Source organism: Agelaius phoeniceus, chromosome 1 (assembly GCF_051311805.1).
Source record: "Agelaius phoeniceus isolate bAgePho1 chromosome 1, bAgePho1.hap1, whole genome shotgun sequence".
In the NCBI taxonomy this organism is placed as follows: Eukaryota; Metazoa; Chordata; class Aves; order Passeriformes; family Icteridae; genus Agelaius; species Agelaius phoeniceus.
In genome coordinates this window covers 130,966,658-130,988,850 of record NC_135265.1, presented here as the reverse complement: position 1 = coordinate 130,988,850, position 22,193 = coordinate 130,966,658, and the positions used below count along the sequence as shown (strand labels likewise).

At 37.3% G+C, this 22,193-nt stretch overlaps 1 protein-coding gene across 3 annotated transcripts in view; it reads right to left on the bottom strand.

Moving 5' to 3' along the window:
- The window catches only part of RGS22 (regulator of G protein signaling 22), a 60,198-nt gene that overhangs the window by 29,651 nt on the left and 8,354 nt on the right, over window positions 1-22,193 (bottom strand). Inside the window, exons 4-15 of one of the 3 annotated variants that reach the window (XM_077187509.1) lie at window positions 18,254-18,475; window positions 14,441-14,526; window positions 12,373-12,556; window positions 11,758-11,929; window positions 10,462-10,725; window positions 10,111-10,348; window positions 9,404-9,565; window positions 8,321-8,492; window positions 6,589-6,728; window positions 5,969-6,074; window positions 3,984-4,109; window positions 2,308-2,409 (exon numbers count right to left, since the gene is read on the bottom strand). In XM_077187509.1, coding sequence (XP_077043624.1) covers window positions 2,308-2,409; window positions 3,984-4,109; window positions 5,969-6,074; window positions 6,589-6,728; window positions 8,321-8,492; window positions 9,404-9,565; window positions 10,111-10,348; window positions 10,462-10,725; window positions 11,758-11,929; window positions 12,373-12,556; window positions 14,441-14,526; window positions 18,254-18,475 — 1,974 coding nt within the window. Of the gene's footprint in view, window positions 1-2,307; window positions 2,410-3,983; window positions 4,110-5,968; window positions 6,075-6,588; window positions 6,729-8,320; window positions 8,493-9,403; window positions 9,566-10,110; window positions 10,349-10,461; window positions 10,726-11,757; window positions 11,930-12,372; window positions 12,557-14,440; window positions 14,527-18,253; window positions 18,476-22,193 lie in introns of those variants that run through there. The other 2 variants (XM_077187510.1, XM_077187515.1) reach the window with 2 other exon arrangements.

The following is a 22,193-nucleotide window of genomic DNA, read 5'->3' as shown; positions in this document are numbered from 1 at the left end:
AGAGCCTAAACTGCCTTAACCTCCATCATCACTCCCCACTAACATAAATCTTGTATCTGACCCTAAAAGTCCACAGTAATGAAGACTCCCTTTATCTAAATTGATTCTAGCATTAAAATATTATATTTCCCACAACTGCATTAAACTTCCTAATTCTAAACAACTTTTTAAAAAATTAAACCCCAACATTTTATGTTTCTTTATCAGTTTTATTTTCAAATTTTTTTTACACTTGTGTACATATGTTTACAGTGAATAACCATGTATGTTCCTGGGTGATTACCAGTACTTGTCATTATTCTTATCTATCAAATTTCATTCTCACTGTAGTTTCTTTCCCCAGGTGAATGCATATATACTTTGGAAAGCGTTTTATTACTCTATTATAAAGCTGAAATAGCAATGCCTAACAAATGAAACAATGAGTAGCAGATACACAGCAATCAAGGTTTGTTCTTGTTTCTAACAGGAAGCAGGCAGCACACATACGGAACACTCTGTTTGTCTCTACATGTCTCTTTCTGTAATAAATAGTAAAATATATATGACAATGTGTCATGTGAATCTGATTCACATTCTCTTAGGAGTATTTGGAGTGACTGTCTTCTTGTGCCAAAGGTGAGTGCAGAATTTGGGAAGGCATCCCTTTCGTAAGCAGACTCTGAAGATTGGTTGCAGCTTGACTCTTTACAGTGTTCCAATGAAAACAAGTATAATTCTTCTGCAGCCTTAAAAGGCAAGCTTGAAAATGATACCAAATGTTGCAGCACATGTGTTGATTTGTTATGTTACATTTCAGCTGTTAGTTATGCTAATGGAACAGTTTCACATATTTAGTTTTGATGTATTTACTTTCATGGCTATGTGTATATACTGTCTGCAATTGCCTGGTAACACTGATTGTACGATGTTCTGCTGTCACCACCAGGCCAGCACTGGAAATAAGATTAGTAAAAAAGACCTGGGCCTTAAATTTTCAGCCATGCAACCACTACAAAAAGAATGTAAACTGGTGTGAAATGAAACCAAAATGAAAACCATCAGAGACTATAAGGTGAGCTTTGGCCTGCAATAAAACACATAGGAAAATGGTGATACAGAATAGATATGGTCAGCTTGGTGTGAGGAGGTCCCCAGCCACACACAGGCATGGACTGATGCAGGAGACAGTCAGACTTAAGGGGACATTCAGTTGCCCACAGCCTCAGGCCATAAAAAGAGCTGGAGGGGAAAACAACTAAATAGGGTAATGGTTCAGTTTACCCAGTATGAGACAGGAGAGGGAGGAACCCATGCCTTGGCCTCTGCTTGGAGTTTCTGTACAAATAACACTGATTTAGATGAGAATTCTGGACAAATATGCAAACTTCTGTTATTTTCCCAGTAAAACCTCCAAGAAGCAAAAGAAGACAAATTCAAGAATGTCCAGATGCTCAGGAACATGTCATATAAAGAGATTACTCTCACCTGCCCTCTACAGATATCTGTTCCAATGATATGTGAAGTAGTTTTGCTCTATTACAGTATATATTGAAATATGTGGATAGGATACACTCCTACACAAGGTTTAGAGAAGAAAATCAGAACAAAGTTTCACAAAGTGATTTTAAAAGTTCCTTGTAGTTCTTCTAATGATATCACACTGTTGCAGTTTCTTTCCCTGATGGAATCAATCTACTCTGCCTTCAGCACCACGGTGGGCTAAGTGCATGCTCAATTAAAATATTCTTTTATAGGAAATATCGGTTCCACTTAACATTAAATGAGGGTCTAAAGATCTGGTTAGGGGGATGACAACCATGGTAAATATAATAATGAAACCCTGACAATCATAAAAATTGAACAGGGCTAACAAAGATCAATTTCATTATTGAGGTCATTATCTGAGGTCTGTACTATGAGATCTGCAATTCTAACCCACATAGGAGATGGAAGGAAAGGTACAGCACTATTAGTTGGTTTAGAAAAAACACTATCTCTGATGTTAACACTAAGCAGACAGTTTCCAAATATGACTCAGTGTAGCAAAGGGGAGTTTAGGTAAACTGAGTATAATAGATAAAACTGGGAACAGGCTGCAGAGCCTGGAAATCAAACTATGCATGTTTAATGTTTGAATCAAGAAATTCCATGGAAACAATCCAAAGAGCTTCTTTTATTGCCCACAACACAGATTTACTTTGGTGTGGGTTGTCAAGTTTTGGAAACTTTTCTATTTTCTTTTCAGTCTTTACACTGAACAAATGCATTTGTGAAGGGAACTAATAAATGTATTTTTGAAAGAAAAACACATTATTTACAACTTACTTGAGCTTGCTGGCATATTTGAAAAGGTTGAAGGGTTTCTTGGTAAAAAAGCTGATGATAAGCCTGTAGGTCGAACCAAAAGTACACGCAGTTCTTCCATAACTAGAGATGAAAAATATTGTAGGTTATTGCTACCCAAACATCACAATTTTATAAAAAATTTACTTTCCAATGCAAGTAATTATTTAGCTCCTTGGGGTCATCATAAATCAAGCTCAATTTAAAATGGATTTAATCTTCTGTTGCATACTGGCAGAAGAACAACATATTTCATAGCATCGTCACAGTGATACTCTATCTTTTATTGTATCCTTTATGCATAATTGGCCATTAAAATTGTTAACATTGTAGTTAACATTTGAAGAGTAACCCCATTTCAGTGGCATAAAGCCAGTGCTAAAGAAGAGATGCTGATAATGGACATGCAGAATTTGTGCCATGGCAAAATAGGGTTTTGCAGCAAAAACCAAAATAATTAAATAGTGTGTACTTGACACATTGTACTGGGATTATCATTACATTTTTATTACATGCATTTCTGAGACACAGAGTCGTGGCCTCATTTCATAAATTCAAACAAACAGCAAAAGATCTTTCAGAAGTCTAGATCTTTCCCCAAGCCTTCTGTTTTAATCATGTTTTTATGGGGTTTAGACTTTAAAAATACCCTGAAACCCCCATCACTAACCAATAAACAATGCATTCCAAAAAGGTAGGGATGGGGAACTTTGTTCCACAAACTGTAGTCTTCCAGACCTGAAACATGAGTGAAATAGGCTTCACAGCTGAAGAGAAAACTTTAAGCAAATAATTTTGAAAGGAGCCTGGCACCTGAAAAGGCTAGAGACACTTGGGTGGTTGCCTATCTCCAATGGAAAAATAAGTTTCTTTCATTTAGATTTCTTTCTATGCACATTTAATAGTTTTAGCTGAAGGTATTTAGCTTTGGAAACATTAGATCTTGCCTTCTAGAAGCCAGAGGCACTTCTAGCTACTGCTGCTGGATTCTGGGTTGTGCTAGTGGTGAAACAGATGTCCATCTTGATTGCATTCAAACCTCCCCTAAAGACTCAATTTTTCTGCAAAGCCACTAAACACTAACTCAATATGCATAAACTGTTCCAATTCAATCCTCAATTTACACCAAGCAATGAATGATACATGTGCTGACTACATAGAAGAAATAGTGTTGTATGTCTCAGAAATACAAGGAGATTCGTGGAAGCATAAGAAAGTTTTCAAAATATTGAAGATTTTGGACATCACTAACCCAAAATTAAGAAGAAATCAAATTATTGTTAGTAATAGCACAGCAGGTTTCCCATCTTATTTTTAAAAATGGTTTTTGTGGGTTAAGACCTCTTTTTTTTCTGCCAAGTTAACGGTTAACTTTTAAAAATTAGTAGCCTTTTTTTATCCCTGATGGTACAATAAGAATTCCAATGGGTTTGAGACAGTAAGAATCTGACAGCTTGGTTAAGACCTGTCATTAGTTTGCATATATACGTGAACAGTTTATTATTGTTGAGGGATTGAAGTCTCACAAGTAATAACTCATCCAGTCATCAATCTTTCTTTCTCCATTTCTTTTTTTTTTTTCAGTCTGGCTGCCCTCTATAACTTGGCATTCAGTCAATTGTGGACTAAATTATCACAGAGAAGGAAAATATTCATACCTTATTCCCTGACTTCTCACAGAATTGTGTGAAGTAGTAGCCTGCTCTGTTCTCCAAATAAAGAGACTGCAGCATGTTTTCAATTCCTGATCCCCTGAAGACAACACTGCTAGCAACACTTTTCCCCTGGACAAATAAAACATAGTTACACAGCAAGGAATAACAGGCTTTCATTATTTTCAAATGTCACTACATTGCAAAGGAAGGCCATGAAGTGTGTTCAATTAGCATCTTCATCCCAAGGAAGTAGACTCCATTTTCTACTACATATGCAATTGATCATGGCCCTTACCACCATTTTCCCACTAAATATTCACATCCAATGGAATAAATCTGATGACTGAAGACATTTAGAGAAGCTAAGTGATTATAGCATCCCTTAGGTGATTCCTCAATACTTAAAACAGAAAAACAAACCTGGCCTTAATTCTGTCATTAAGTCTTTAGCTCTGGGGAATTCCAGTGATACTCAACGACATCAGTTAGCTGTCAAAGGTTGTCTCAGCTCAGGCTACCGTGTTTTGAATTAAGAGAAGTTAAGAGGTGGCTATTTGGTCAAGATTCAAAACATTCAACTATTATGGAACAAAAGATACATCTTCTGGGGTTACACCACTGACATGAGCAACAAAATCATGAACAATTTAGTGAGCCAGAAATCCGTGCTCATTACCACAGCTAGCTCCCAGAGCATTTGAGGAAGAATACATCCATTTTGTCAAGGCTCACAGAGAAGGCAGAAGAGGCTTCTGTAAGTAAATTAGCTTCTGATGATCACAAGAGAGAAATTATGGCTGATTTGCTGTCTCTGATAGCAGAAGTGGAAGCAGATGAGTGTGGTGGCTGGCAATCAGCTTCTCTCCAAACAGTAACAAGGATGGAGAAGGGCAGGAGGAAACCAGACTTTTGAAGCAGAGTAGGAAGATATCCCTCCCCTGTATGAAGTTAAACTATGAATCCCTGCATTGTCCTTTGCTTCATATTTGTGATGGCAAACTGTGAGGTCTTGACTGTAGGTTCCAGTCTAACCAGTGTAAATGTATGATGTTTTCTTCTGTTGGTAAGAGGGAAACTGCATATGATGTATAAAAACTAATAGTTCATGGTGTGAACTTTTGCTGAATATACATTCCTAACTGCAAATGTCCCCAGATTGCAAAGACTAACCTTTTTTCCTGTCAAAAACAACAAGGTAAAATGATTGCAGTGAAGAAATGAATAAAGTGTGATTTTGAAGTGCAAAACAAACAAGCATGTACTCAAGTGCTCAGCAAACTCCATGCACATGTGGGTGGGCCCAGATTTCTTAAATGCTTTTTTTTCTTTTAGTTGTGAGGCTATGGGTATCAATAACTCCATGAAAGACCAGGCTGTTTTGAGACCATTCCACAAACAAGAAAGTTTCTGGATATATTTTAGATTGCCAGATGTTGACATCTCATATGTTTGATTTGTCAGCATTTTAGCAGTTATTGAGAAAAGGCTCATCTGTGCAGCCTATCTCTCTTGAGGTTTGCTCAACTATTGCTTAGCAGGCAATAATTCAACAAAGAAAAGAATGAAGTACACAAGCAATAAAGAGGGATTGTACAAATGAACCTTCTTCCTCTATGAATGTTATAATTTTAATGACTTTCTAAGGCAGATTCAGTTTTCTCTGTAAGTCTGATATACTTTCCTAGGCACTGATTCCACTGAAGCATTTATCCAGAGCGTTTTCCATCATAGCCTACTGAACACATGGTCACTATGGAGAAGATCCACACTTTCTAGTGAAAATAAACCTCTGTGTGTGCCATGATTTCCTATCCAATAGGTGACAGATACAACAGAGAAAATGCTGACATTCTAATGATACCTCTACATAAAGCATTGACATTCATAAAATTAAACCAAGTTCTCTCCATTTTTGACTACTTTATACAGCAGAATAAAGTGTTTTAACCCATGATTCAAGACAAGTAATATTTTCAAGCCATACTTACATGGAGAAGCTCAGCATAAGTGTACTTTCTATGACCCTGGTATTCTGAGTCTTTGGTCCCATCCAGAGCTAAGCTATGAATCACGTCTGTGCTCACTGACATTGGCCTGGATCACAAACAAAAAAATCTTCAATAGTTATTTAAGAAAAATCTAAGGCTGCTTATAGAATAAATAAATAAAAAGGGGCAAAAAACTGGTGTAATGATAAAGTGAATAGAGAGGAAAAAGTACATGGAGTTTAAATTTACAATGAAAAAAAATGTAGAAGAATACCTTTTTCATATTGCTCTGTGGAAATCATTGGCATAGATAGCATGACTCTGAGGGTTAGCATTTGTGACAGGTTAAAAGAATATGAATATGTAGAATATTGACTATTACATAAGAGAAAACATTTGTATTTGGGGAAATAAACTCTTTTGTGTTGTGGCATAAACAAGCGAGAAACTCATCAGCCAGGGAGGAATTCTCCATGCAAACAATCTGTACCATAACTGTGCTTCACTAGGCAGATAATTGTAATAAAGTATTAATGAAAACAGTAGAATCTAAAATACTTCCATAAATATTTGAGGTATATTGCTGTGCAGAAAGATACACAAGGGACTTTAGTACTTACCGCATTCTAATGCTAGAAATATCATCCCTTTGGAGAATCTGACTTCCTGTGAGAATAGGTAGTAATCCTGATGATCTCTTCAAAGAGAAATTTGGTTTAGCTAGTTTTAATAAAATTGTTGGTGAGTTTGTTCTACTTTTCTAAAAAACATTACAGAAAAATAAGGAAATTCTGATTATTTTTCCACCTTTGTATTTTCTTAACAAGTTCTCATTGACTGGTCAATAACAGTCAGGAGTTTCCAAGAGTATCCTTCCTTGTCGATCACAATATGTGAAATGGCAAGTTGCAAAAATTTCTGAATATTTTTCAAGATTTTTCAGCATACCTTAATAACCACTACAGCTTAGAAAATGCATTTTTAACAGGTGGAAATATGCTACAAGCACACTGTACAGAACTACAGAGGATGTCAGGTGAAGAGCATGTGAACATGTTTTGTGAAACTTTAGGAAGATTATCTTAAGTCAGCTCACTGTAAGAGAGATACAATCACTCAGACTGGGAGAGAAAGGGGTCATTCTGACACACCATCACTTATTATTTTGAACAAAATCATACTCTGACCTTTTGGAAATGCCAATTGCATTCAGAGTGCCCTCAGAAATTCACCCAGAGCTGCTGCTTTACCTAAGCTCTTGCTAGCACAATGTAGTTAGAAGATTCAAAAGTCTAAATTTCTTGTAGGAAAAAAGAAATAATAGCAAGAAGTGGGCCATTTGGTGACTCTGTGAATGTTCATGGTACCAGATCCTAATTTGTGTCAAATTCAACAGCGACTGAGAAACCTGCAGGGTCCTGTCTGCCTGACCTACAGCTAGTCCTGGCTCATTAGCACACCTTGTGAACTGGTCACTGTAAAACACAGGTGCTTCTTGCTCCCATTTCTGCCATGATCACCAGGAACATGGCTTCTGAATCCAGTTTCTTCTAAACAGGAAATCTGTCCCACTATTTTCCTCCATTATCTCCATGAATCAGATTTCAAAGGAAGTAATTGTAGCCTCAAACTCTCCAACCTAAAGTAACAGAGGTTACTGACAGAGTGTGCTGACAAATCTGTGGCATCGCCTATACAGTTCTTGATACTGGAACCACAATTTCAATCCACATTCTCCAAATACCAACTATCCTGAGGTTTAACACTGTATTGCTGAAAATCTGTAGTTTTTATTGCAGTTACCTCTCACACTCAGGCTTTCAAGGAAGAAAAGTGACAAAACTGAACTGGCCACCTATAAGCTACAAACTGTGAAAAGGTCTGTTGAGTGGCTCATGGCCCTCTGTAGAAAGTAAACATGTGTAACTGATTGAAGGGCTGTAGTGATAGAAAATGAGCAGAATTCTGCCATTTTTACAGACATGAGGAATAGATCCAGGTTAACTGCAGTGAAGTTATAAGAATTACTCTGGATTAAGACAAGGCTGAGTGGTGAAGCTGCATTGCTAGAGACTTAATTTTGCAGTTCTGAGAACTTCCAGCTAAAATATCTATCCAAAGGACTTAGAAAATAGCCAGGGGGTAACTGAGAAGATAATTTGACTCAATTTATAGCAACTTTTTGCATGAAGTATAATGAAATTTTATTGCATTTTTGTATGTAACCATCTTCAATATACCAGCTGGCTAAATATTTCCTAAAAAACCTTGTTCTTGCTCCATTGAATTCAAGGAGTTTTGTCATTATTTTTGACAGGAAAAAGCTCTGTTTTCCAATGTGATCCTACTTACCTGAAGAAGGGAAGGTGGTATGTCAGACTTTTGGGTCAATGGCAACAATGATACTATTTGTGGGAAAGGATCAACGTCCATTCTTGGCCTCTCTTGACATGTGTGCCAGAACTTCAGTTTTGCACTGGCAGCATCTATTGCTGTTGAATGAGTGACACAAAATCTGGGACCCCTAGGGAGAAAAAAGCTAATAAGTAGAACTTTCCAAAGTAATGAAACAATGAGCTGTTTGGCTTTTTTTTTTTCAGTGATGTTGTTTACTGTACCAAGACATGGTGCTATATGCACCGAGGATTAAAAATCAGTTAGTGTCAAAGGTGTGCTTAGATACTGCATGCTTCCAAATATAAAACCAAACTACACATAAGTAAACTTAGGTTACAAATTCTGCACCATTACAAACCCTTCTATCAGTCTGCAGGAAGGTATGCCCCATCCATCCTACAGCAAAGCATAGGAAAGGATTTTAGGCCAGGACAGAGACCACAAGTCATGTGAGGATCCACAATTCCAGGTTTATGCCTGGAATTTGTTGAACCCCCTCGGGTAGGAAAAAACATCTTCAAAAATTTAGCCCGTATTTTGGAAATAGGTTAGATTTTATATCCTCACTTAAGCTGTTAATATGTAAAAGGCATTTTGTATGACAGGCATTGAACAGTAAAGTCTCAGGCTCAAATCCCATGAAGGCATATACAAAGAGCATCTTGGGAAGGGTACTATGGGGAACAGGGGAAGGGTAGTATGGGGAACAGGTTAGGACAGAATTAACCTACTGTGCCTGGATGGGTTTCCCTGTCCTGCAGACTAAACTTTAACTGAACATTACCCAAGGCAGAGATCCACAAAGCAGCTCAGATTCTCTGGTAGAAAAATGACAAGGGTTTATTAAAGCAGATCTACCAGGCTTCTCAGCAGATTGCAATGCAGTTTAGGCTCAGCCAAAAATTAATGTGCTAGTACTTACAGTGACATTGTTTCTAATAATTGCAGTGGGATAAGTGGCATGAAATAATAGGCTTATCAAAGAAAATGGACGTTTATTAAACAATAGAATTTTATTTCACATCCATTTCTTCATACCAGTAAAGAAGTAGTGGTTTCACTACTTCAGGCTGAATCCGTCTTAAATGCATTATATTCCACTGATCTCCATGCAGCAGCTCAAGTCTGAGCAACACTTCTGAACTGAGGAAATAGTCTCCACTGCTCAGCAGGTACAGTTTTTTCATCTTACTGAGTTGCCTGCAGTCAATAAAAATAGTCACATAAGCATGTATCAAATGCTGTACAGAACTGAGTACAATTTATCCTACTGATTAAGCTGCTGCCATGCAACATGTTTTTAATTGCAAGTGGCAGAAGCCAAAATATTTTTTCCACAAATCAGAGACAGGTTATGTATAAGACAAAATGTATAATGCTGTAGAATAGACTATTTGAATCCAGCAGGATCTTTCATTAAAGGAGTTTGTCCTTTGATGTCCTACTTGTGAATTTAATTTCTTTTATTCTTTAGGTTCTTTCTGTTGCCATCTGTTTTCCAAATCTCTTTCTAACGCAGCCTTAATAATATGATTCTGACTTCATGTAAGCCTTGCAAACATGACTCTGCAAAAAGAGTTTTATCAGCTTCAGTAGAGTCATTCCAAACCTTGTCAGGACACACATTTAATTGTGTCTGTTTACTCAGACATTACAATTTACTCTGAAGTCTCAAAACCTACATTCAAATATCCAGGTTACAACTATTAAAGCAATGGGAATAACTGTTAAATAATGGGAAGTACCTTTGTTGCCTTGTAGTGTTCTTAAGAGCCTTTAGTCTTTCAATATCCATCCAGAGCCACCAGTACCTCTCCCCAAGTGTTCCTTTAATGAACTTCTTGAATCTTTCAAACTCGTGTCTGTTGCCAGTGTCGTACGTCCCATGACTAAGACACCAGGCAGCCCTGCTGTCTGGCCCAACACTTTCAGAACTTGGACTTAAGATTCCTTGTTTTCTTACATCTTCCTTGGAGTCTAAGGCTGTAAGTAGAGAAGAACTTAGGTTAAAAAGTGACTGCAGCACCATGAGCAAATTCATTATTCACTAGCTTGTGTGTAAACACTTCAGGCTGTTTTGTGGAACTTCACGTTACTTTCAATGTCAGCAGCTGACTGGAGGGTCAGCTCTGAAATGGGTTCCTTCATTGCAATTTGAGAAGATATTGGTGTGAATTCTTCCATTGTCTGAAAAGTTGTGCTTCCCTGTTCATCTTCCTCTTCTGCTGCACTGTGCCATTTTGGGTCTAGATAAACTCTTGACCGCGTGTGGGAAAGAGCTTCAGCAATGGCCACGGAGCAGCCCTCCTCAACCCCTCTGGACCTCTCACTGGTAACATCGGCTTTTGCAGATGCTGGCCCTGAAGGAGAAAGGAAACTCTGTTTGTGGCATTCCTTAGACAGATAACCTGCTTCTTTGTCTAACTAGTCAGACATTCCTTTCAACTTCCTCTGAACAAAAGCCACATCTAACCAGTGCTGGCCAATGTCACAGACAGACACTTGGATTAGGAACATGGCAGAGAGATTCCCGGCTCTGCAATTACATAATTTTCTAACTGTATATGGCAAAATGTGTTGATATTAACATAAAAATCAGTGTGATTTAAAATATATTTTCTTAATTATAAAGTATTTCACTTGTTTTCACTCAACAAAGAAAAATCATAGCCTCTTGACACAGGTCTGTGAAATGAAACATGGAGAATCGTTTCTCAGGACCTAAGGCAATTAGGTAGAGAGATACATCTCTGAGAATGGAGAGAGAGCAAGCTCCTAACATATGAGCTGAGGCTTCTCTTCCTCTTGCTACTGTGTAAAAAGCAGAAGCAAGGCTGTGCAATGAGGTCTATGTCCATATGTGCATCTGTATTTTCTCTCCCAGAATCTCTGGAACTTGCCAAACAATTTCAAATAAATTTGAAGATAGACAGGATTCCAAATGACTACATCTTACAAGATTCATAAAAATTGGCAGCCAAAAGACCTTTAAGTGCCCAACATAAACACCCTAAGAAGATGGCTGAAACACATCATATGCTATCAAATACCCGAAGAATCCAAACAAGAAAATCTTTCAAAACATATAAATGCCTCTCCCCACAAAAAACCCCAGAACAACTCAACTGAAACTTACAGACTTCTATGAGACAGAAATGTGTAAGAAAAGAAACTATTACTATCACAAAATTAGTTGGCTACTAGCTCAAACTTTCATGTTGTAGCTATGGAAAGAAACAAACGTCTGTCTGAAGCCTCAGATGCCATGCGATACTCAGAAGGTAACAAGTGGAGTTAGCAATAATTCCTTAGAAGGCCTTTCCTTTCCAGCTAGTCTGAGCTGTGTTATAAACCACAGGGTTATGTAACCCCTGTGAACCCTTGTTACTTACCCAGAAAGGGACCTTTTCCAGGCAATGATTCATCTCTTTTATGCTGCCCCGGCAAATGCTGAGTGTCTTGAATTTTACTAGAAACTACAGGATGTGTATATGAATCTGTAGTTTTCACAGAATCACCTTGTTTTGCCAAGGTAAACCAATCCTTTACCTGAGAAACTGTAGCCTAGGAAAAGAAGTTTCATAGAACAATTAAAATTTCTCTGTTTATTGCCGTATTTCTGAGAGCTACAGTTTACTGTCCATAGGAATTCTGTGCAGTCTGTTTGTGTAGATTTCTGTAAGGATAGTTCCCAATGCAGAGAGCTGTGTGACAGTAGCTGAGCATACTTGTATAAGCTGAGCTTCTGTTTAAGTTGTATTACAACTCATCTACCTTCTTCTATAGTACAAAAAACTTTGAATATAAAGCTATTTAGAGAATCAGAGAACCAGAAAATGGTGTAGGTTGAAAGGGACCTTGAAGATCATCTATTTCCAACCCCTCGGCACTAGACTAGGTTATTCAAGAGTCAGTTGTCCCATTAGATTGTGACCTCAGTTACAATAATTCTACCCAATTCATTCAATCTATCTTGATGTTACACCTACTAAATATGTTTATTTTACCTCGCCAAGTGATACATAGAACTTCTTCATAGTCAATGAAGTCAGTGAAGAGTCATCCTCCTCCTCAGGAGAGGGAGAACTTGGGCTTTGCTTCCTTATCTTTATCCAGGGAGAGTAGTCACTATCTATAATGAAATTAATGCCAGTCTTGCTCCATTCTACTTGTGATATCAATTTAGCTAGTCTGAAATTAAATGTTGAGACAAGAAAATAATTAATTTTAGCTTTTAATCAGAGAAACAGTTCATTTCCTCAAAGAACCGGCAATTTTAAAAAACTGTCTATCTAAAAAAAATGGCTACAGAGAACTTCATGATGCTTTTTTCATAGAATAATGGAATTATAGAATATCTTGATTTGGAAGGGACCCACAAGTATCACTTAATCCAGCTAGGTATTATTTCGTCCTTCAACTGCTGTCACATCTGTAAATGCCACTACTGCCACTGCACAGCTCACCAGCACACAGATAGTGCCCTACTTGCATTACCAAGCTTTACCAGTACACTTCTTTCAGGATTTTGCATGTATCTCTGCAGTTCCAAGATTGCCAAGATTCCCTTGAATATTTTGTTCACTGAAATTGAACTATTCTCCCAGATTGCAGAAGTCCTGTATCACTACCAAAGACTACACCTCTGGTTCCTGACAGAAGCAGTCTTCCAGCAGGAATGCCACAGCACTGATTACACTGATGGAACTTGCAGCTGAGAACAAGACAGCTGGCACTCTTGTGCTCAGCTGGCTGCCCTATGGGGATTCCATAGTATTGAACAGTTCTCCAGAGCTACTTTGTGTTAGTGTGAACACATTGCAGTGTTCAGGAAAGGCAATCTTAGAACCACATGACAACAGTGAGGATGCTCTGGCCCCAAGAACTGGGCAGAACTTGGTTAAGTTAGAAACAAGTACAATGCCAACCAAGTCACATGTGAAGGGAAGATGAAGCCTACACTTGAGCCTACAACCAAGTGAATGCTCAGTTTTATTTGTGCCCACTATTGGAGACCAATTAGGATTTATTTCTAGGGTTAGGGTGTCTTCATTTTTAAACACAAGTTTCCCTTTTAGCATCTGAATGTATCTTGATTCTGATTCAGAAAAGCAGCTTGAACTACTGATGTCAGTTGCAATTAGGTACATGCTTAAAGATGGTTTTATGCAATTCTCTTGGTAACTCTGCTTAATCAGTTTGCTATAGCAGAAGATCAAAGTTATTGTTTCATGTGGCCCAGATATGTGTAAAGCAGGCTGTTAACAAAGGTATAATTCAGCACTCTCACAGTTTGCTTGTTCTTTGCACACTTTTCCCCCTTGAACTTGAGTGCAGTTTCCAGGTTATCAAAAATAAAAAACATTTTACATTTTTTAAATGTATAAGTCTATACTCCAGTAACCACTCTGCCATTACAATCAGCAAATACGAGTTTTGTGAACCGTATTTCCAGGCTGCCTCTCCTTTTTGACCCCTAAAACATGCTACAATCATCTGCATCTAGACACAGCCTTAAGGGATATAGAGGTAGGTCCTCCCAAAAATGCACACTAGAACTCCTGAACATCTGCTGAATGGACATCTGGAAAAACACTGCAAGTTTTTAACAGTAAATCATCCAACTACGCCATGGCATCCCACAGAGGACTTTGTTAAACTCTGACAGAGGCCCCAAAGACACCAAACTAATGATTAAAATAAAAAACACTTCCTGTTTTTTTTCCAAATTAATTTCATAGACTTGGAACTTCTACTTATATGGCTTACATATTGATTAGCAAAAGACGTATTGCTAACATGGAATCTCTGAAGTACAGAGATTTAGAAATCAGTAAATCCCATTCTTACCCTCTTTGTAATGGTGTAGTATAGGATGTAGATCATGGTCAAGGAAAATTACAGCATGATGAGTGAAAAAAGTCACTAACTTTATCCGGGTCACTAAAATATTACAATAAAGAAAACAGGACAAGAGAGGGCAAAACCACTTTAAGAATACTACCAAGATGAATGAAACAAAAGAGGAAAATGTACAAATTTATAACTGAAAGACAGCATAAAAGATTGCAATACCTGTATTCAAAGTAACAGTCACTTTCTAGAAACGCTGGAAGCCTTTCTTTCTTAATCCACTCAATTGCTTGTTCTTGATCAAGTTGCTATTAAAAAAGAAATGCCAAATTTTTGCAATTCTTTACTTTCTTGACTTACTTGCCATGTAACTGATTCTCTACATCCCCCTTCTACAGAAGCATTGTCTCAGGAAAACAAATACAGAGTGAACATCACCTTTATGCTGGAACAATTACTTTCCTATTAAAAGCTAAAAAAAGATCTAAACCTTATTTCACCTATTAAGAGTTCAACTTTTGTAACAAATCATGAGTGATTTTTCTTCAGAAATAATGTGTGTATGAATCATTCTTTTACTGCAGAATTTCAAATGCAAATTACATGCACAAAAAATTTCTGCAGCAGGAAACTGCTGCTTTCTGACTTTGACACATCTTATAAATAATAGCTATTATTTTTCCTCAAGAATTTGAAGAGTAAGGAACCTTAAATTAAGTTATACTTTCATAATGAGAAAGCTCTGGAAAATAAAACTAAAATCAAAAAAATAGAAATCCCATTGGTTATCACCTCTCATGCTTTTATATGTTGGATCACTGCATAACTGCATTGTACACAGTAATTCTCATAGTGGAAACCCATGCTTGGTATGACCTGGGGCCACAACAAATTTCTGCTCAGGCAGTCTAAGCCTCAGTGCCTCATTGAAGCAGAAAGAGAGGGTCCTCCAAGGAGTAGTTTGGGGGTGAAAGGGAAATGTTGAGCAGCGAGTTACACTGAGGCAGGGAGTTCCAATGAAGTAAGAGTAATCTCTGACTATGGCCACAACGATCCATAGTTGCTTCTCTTAGAAACTACAAACAGCCCTTCCTAGTATTTTTTTTAATATTGTACTTTTTCCACTCTTAGGGAATGATCTATTTTATTCATCTGAGGTGCACTTTTCCTTTTACTGAAGGTGAGATTAATTATTTTGAAGAATGCAGTAACTACCCTTGTCCATAAAAACAGGTGAAGTTTGGGCAAGGATGGATACTACTTGTTATATCAGGTAACCAATTTATGTAGATCACAGCTTGAATTTTCTTTCCATGAGCTAATATTCCGTTCGGGGCAAGGGTTATTTCTGCCTCATACGTATCTGTAGGGGATTAAAAAAATCTGAATTACTCAGAAAGTGGGTGGTTTCATTTAGAGAGAAGAAAATATTTCAAAATATGGAAAGCTTATGTTGGCAGAGGCTCATACAATGTAATTTGTGGAGATGGAGACTAATTACTCCCAACCACACAGTGTATGCTTCTTCTTGGCAATTGACAAGTTTTTTTGAAACACAGAAGATAGTTTCTTTATTTTGGCATTTCATATTTATGCATTTACTGACTTACAGCCCAGTTTTTTATCTGAATGATTCATAACATGCTCACGTCTGTACATAGCTGGTACACAAAATTATATGTCATATCAGAAGGAAAAAATTTCTATTCTTTCCCCATCCCCAGAGAAAGATGCTACATTCAATCTGATGGAGTTTGTTACCTTGGTTAGTTTCTTTACCCAATCAGCCTCAGACCTTGCTAGGACTCAATCCAGCAAAGCTTTTAGCACGTGTTTAAGTTTAAGCATGTGTTTAACTTCCCTTGATTAAAGTTAAAAACATACTTAAGTGCTTTGCTGAACTGGGGTTTCTCTGAAGTAAGGTATGTGGGATGCCAGCCAGTTTCTTTTCGTAGTTGTGATCGATTCTACACAAGTCCACAGATTTTTTCTCAATGTATTTCACATCATTGATATTGACTATGGATTAGAGGATACTTACTTCCACATCAATGATTTGCAAACATGCAAACACACATGAAGAAAACTTTTGCTTATCTGTAAATTTGTAACAATCTGAGAGGGAAGTAAAACACAGAGAAAAATACCACTGCGTGTATTTCTTAGCCTGAAAGGCCTTCTAGGATTTTCCAGTCATAACTCCTTTTCATAAGTAACCTGCCAGTGATGATCACTCAAGGTGACTTTTTGTAATCCATGTAACATTTAAAAACAACTGTCAATCTCTTTAGTTCCTATGAAGGCAGTCAAAGCAAAGCAGACAGCATCACCTGACACTGAAAGATCAAATGCTACTTGATTTGAACAGAACTACTTGATAGAGTTGTTCTGGGGTGGCTTCTCCTGGTGCAGTCACTGTAGTACAATTAATGGAGCTGACTTCTTTCACCCTGTGTAGTTGCAGTTACCATTTGGGGCAAACTGTTTCACAGATCATTTTGCTCCAGCTCAGACTTGAGATATCAAGCTAAACTGGATGAGGCATCTAAGTTACCCATAAAGTAAAGGAGGAATCAAAAATAAGAAGAAATATCACCCATTTGCCCCAAAAGGAGAAGAAAGGGTACTGAGGCATTTTGTTCCTCAAAAGGCTATAATGCTTCCAATCTATGGAAAACATCCCAGGGAAAGAAATGGAATCTTAAATAATACTGAAGCCTGTGTTTCTCCAGACTACGTGAAAGAAGAAAATAATAGTGAAATGGCTTTGAATTGCTCAAGAAAGGGCATCTACAGTGGTAATGATGGGAAGTTAGCCTAGAGAGCAATGTAAGCCACACTTGCACAAACACACAGCATTTCCTCAGTTTAATACTGAGAGCAAATAAGAAATCAAGAACAGCTCTTCTGCTTTTGTATTCTCAAGCAAAGTATTTGTGAAAATTATTATTTAACATGGTAGGGATGTCTGTGAGCCTTGTCCTTTTGTTTCATTTGTCCAGTTTAAATGCAAATAATTGCGGTATCACATTAGTATCATTTTGTTAAACATCATTGCCTTTTGACCTCTCTCAACACTGTTTTCTTTTCTGAAAATCATTAATCTTATACTGGGAAAAGCAGTGGTCTGTTACAACTCCCTGCTTTTCTCTCAGCTTTCCAGCTGTGACATAATTTTGAGCAGGCACTGAAAAAGTGGAGCAAGACCTTATACTGGCTTTGAATAAAAGGAAATGAAGACATGTTAGTCACATCCATGCAAAATAAGAAAGAAAGGAATACACCAAGCATCCCAGTGAAACATTTTTTTTGTCCTTGAAACCTGTTGTTTAAAGGTAAAATCCCACATCAAATTACACCGACTTGAATTCTCCCAGGTGCATAAAATGCTTCAACTTCAGATTTTAACCTGCCTAATTTGGTGCTGAAGATGGCCCTGGAGGTAGGCAGGTGAGAATACCAAAACTGATACTGTCTAAGCAAGCCTGAAAACAGATTTTTTTTTCCCCTAAATTCCAACCCATCTTTCCATTAATTTAGCTCTCTTCTTGCCAAAGATTATTTTTTCTGGCCATCTCAATTGATGCTAACCATGTAAATCCTTTAGGAATTAATGGAAGAGAGACTTATGTGTTGCCAGACCACAGATGAGCTCATAGCCCCACAAGGAAATTAATTAATAAGGAAAGACTGAGCTGCATTAGTTTCAGTCAATTTGCACATTCCAGGGATCACTAGTAAAGTAACTGTTGTCATAATATTTTTTCTTTTAATATTAAAAAGTATTCAGACCACACAACTGAACCCTGCCCTACAGAATCTTCAAAATTCTGTGCTACAGGATGTGCATCTGTAATTCCATTCACTTGTCTGCTAGACACATGTGCATTACAGGGCATAATTTGGCCCATCATTATGTTTTCCTAACATAAATTAACATTTTTCCCAAGCTTCCAAGCCAAACACAACAATAACGATTGCCAGTATCTCTACAGTAAGATCTAAATATAAACTCAGGGTCTATAAGATGCTTACCATAGTGTTGCAATTTGGATCAATACTGAAGGCTGAAGAAGCAGTGTGCATTTTGGAGAGCTGCCCATCATTCTTTTCCTTGCTTAGAACATCATAAATGGGGCTTGGAGGTTTTTGATCATGCAGAATTTTTTTCGGCTGGCTTTCCAGGCGTTGTGGGGCATAATTAACTACTTCAAAAGCCCCAGCATCAGAGTTAAACTTCATTGGCTGGGCAAAAGTCTACAAAAGAAGTTAGGAAAGTTTATGGTACTGTAATAAGGCAACTGTCATTTAACAAATTAATCTTTATCATATAGAGGCATACTACAGAATAGAAAATTGCATTATGAGGCTTCTTTCTCTTCAGGCCTGAAATAGTAATTTTTCTACATTCTTGTTTTTGCTGTATAGCTTTCCAAAGCATTCCTATCTTTTTATTTCAGCAATGCTTAATTGTCAAGAATTGAATTCATTGTAGATCACAGACCATTCTTTTTCACATGTAAATAATTGATTCAGTACATGAGGTATAGAATATATAATTAACTGTGACTTTAGTAACTGTCCTACAGAGAAGTATTCACCTACAGGATCAGATCTACAGTACTATTCTCCCATTTGTTATTATCAACAATCAAGGCATGAAAATATTAGCAATGAAACTGACCTTTTAAATGTGAGATTCATTTGAGGAGGATGAATCTGAAGATTTTCATATGTAGGAAAGGTTTGTCACTATAGTGTTACTTGTAGGTCAAACAACTACCAAAACCCATATCCTGTAGCAAATTTTATTGTACATCACTAGTTCAGTCAAATACTGTATAATAGATGAGATGAACTGAACTCCAATTTTGGCCATGCAAATGTGACTTTTGTCAACTCACAAAACCCCACTGCACGTGTACACACTAAAACAGAGCCATCTTTCATCTTTTGAGCTCTGGGATCAGGTATTTCCCTGAAAGACTATCTTTCAAATTCTCTTACTTGAAATGAAGAGGAAAAATATGGACGGATTTTACAGAAGTCATAGAGAATACCCATGACAGCTATGAATAGGAGATTCTATAGAACTTATGCGCATTATATACTCTATATTATAGAGTATATAAGCACCTCTGCACTCAGCTGGATGACATGGCATGTTGTATTTAGGTACTCAAAAAACTATGGCCACACCTAAATCCAGTGCCAAAACTTATTTTGGCTTTGTTCCAGACAGGATACCACCTGGTGTTTGCACAGTTGTCGTTCTCCTGCATTTAATAAGAATATTTTATTTGTTCAAGTACTGTATTTTTAATTTCCTTGAACTTTTTCATATATCACATATATGCACACAGACGTAACTCATATACATTCTAAATATGTTAAATACATGCTACATCTAACATAGAAATATACTACAGAACAATTTGATTCTTCTTCACACCTGTATAAGCCCAAAGTAATGATATCAGTGTCACCTCTTTTGTTTCTTCTGTTTGAAGCCCCCTTGTTGATCAATGTCTTGTAGAGCAATGCCCAGAATTGAACTGTGTGGCTGCAATATGTTTTTTCAACATTCCCTACTTATCCCATAATGTCTCACTGTAGAGGCTCAGCCTGGCAAAGCACACAGCATGTGAGAACTTTAAGTGTACGATGACATCAGACCGTCACTGCTCAGGGCCATGCACTGAATTGCAGGAGTCTGTTCAGTTACCTAACTTCAGCTGAAATCATGGATTGGTTTTTGTTCTCTGACACCTTCTGCCTCTTTTGGCATTAATTTTCTCCAGGGCACTCAGCAGGTTTTAGTGCTTTTTTTTCCAGATGTACTGAACAGCATCTAACAAACCTTTCATGTGCAGTAGATTTCCCTACATGCAGACCTCCTCCCAGTTTGCTATGTGCACACTTCATTTACTTTCAAACTTAATTTGTGCTGCTACCAGCTTTTAAGTGACTAACTGTGCAACCTTAGTAGCCTTAAAATGTTTTCTTCCTTATATATTCTTTCATGTTTTAAATAAAGAAACTAAAGAAAGTACACTAAGAAACAAAGTACTTCAGTCTCTTAGGATTTGAAATCCTCTTGCTTGTGGAAAAAAAGCAAACAAAATGCAAATTTCATAATAAAAGGCTTTCTGACTAGACATGATGATGTTGTTTTAGTTTCATATTTTTCAAATTGAAAACTAAGCAAATACAGTGTTAGTTTAGCACATATATCTACTTTTATTTAATAATTTGTAACATACTCTAGATTTAGGATTTTTTGATACTTATTCTATTTAGCTCAACAGAAAACTGTTGCAATTTTAATGTAGTGAAATGGATGCTAGTGACAATTTTTAAAATGTAAAGTGTGTTGCTGTTTTGGGGTGCGGTCTGACTACCAATCATTTATAAGACAAATATACTAATGGAGTAAAAGAACATGCACTGATGGGATAGGAAGATTTAGACTTCATACACCACATACTTGACTGAAAAGGGGGGTTCTAGTTCAGACTTTTGGGGTTTGGATGTAGTTACTCATCCCCAGGGACATCAAAAGGCAGCATACTTCTTCTATCAGTCAGAGAGTAGCCAGTAGACTTGACTCTAGTAAGGATGCATCTGGAATACTGCTCCAGTTGTGGGTCCCTTGTACAAGAAGGATATTCACATATTTGATCAAGTCCATCAGAAGACCACAAGACTGTCAGAGGCTGGAGCACTCACCCCTGAGGGAGAAGCTCTAGGAGAACTAGCAGCAGCCTTAGTGTATTTACAAGAAGATGGATGAAAAGATAAAGCCAGGCTTTTTATGGAGGGGTATGGTGGGAGGACAAGAGAGCACTTGTCATACACTGAAACAACAGAGATCTCAGCTGGATTATAAGAAAAAAGGTGATTTTGGGATGATTAGCACTGGAATAGGCTGTCCAGAGAGGAATCAGCTGTTGGAGGTTTTCAAGACAAACTGCAGAAAGTGCCAAGCAACCTGGAGTCAGTACTAAAGCACTGACCTTGCTTTGAGAAGGAAGCCACATACAGACCTCCTCAAAGTCTCTTCTAGGCAGTAATCTATGATTCTGTATGAATCAGAAGTTCCCAAAAGAGCATCTCTCTATCTCTCAAGCTATCATACAAAAGCATTTTAGAATAATTTAAATCTTTCTGGAGAAGCTTGTTTACTCAAAAAATCTAGAATGATAAATCAGAATGTTTTTATAAGCATAATAAAAGAAGAGATAATTCCTAATCTTCTTAACCTATCACCACCACAAAAATAAAAGTGACAATGTTATGAGAAAAATAAAATGGGAACACACAAAAAACCACCCCCAGAATCTGATTTTTTGTAGGAAACATTTTCCCTTCACACAGGAGAGAGGATCAGTCAATCCATTTTCCTTTCAGTATGTGAAGAGCTTTGGGGCAAAACATTCAATCTAACCACTCTCACACATTACATTAGCCACAAAAAAAAAATGCACCAAGAAACTCTTCAGTACCCTTTAGCAAACTTAAAACCTTTCCAGTGGAAGTCAAGTACTGTAAAATCCTGTAACACTTCTCAGGACAATGAGAGAGGTTTATGGCACCACCAATATTCCATCCTTGCAATAATGAGGAATCTCTTCAGTGAAGACGCCTATGCTAAGGAGTGGATCATAGTCTACACTACAAAGGAAAGGGGGAAAATTATCCATGCCAATCTAATATACTAAGAAATGTCTTTCTTACCCCACATTTGGCAAGTGCTTCTGGCTTTTTACAGACAAGTAAAATACACTAACCAAAGATTAAGTGTTTTAATTCTCTTTAGTTTGAGCCAATTTTTGATGCTTTGAAGATGGCAAGGGAAATCTCCAGAGAAATTATACCTCAAGATGTTAAGAAAAAATAAATCAGGTTTGGAAAGAGCCTTGAAGCTTGGGGTTCATACATTGTCAATGTAGCACAATAAATAAGATAAAGGACT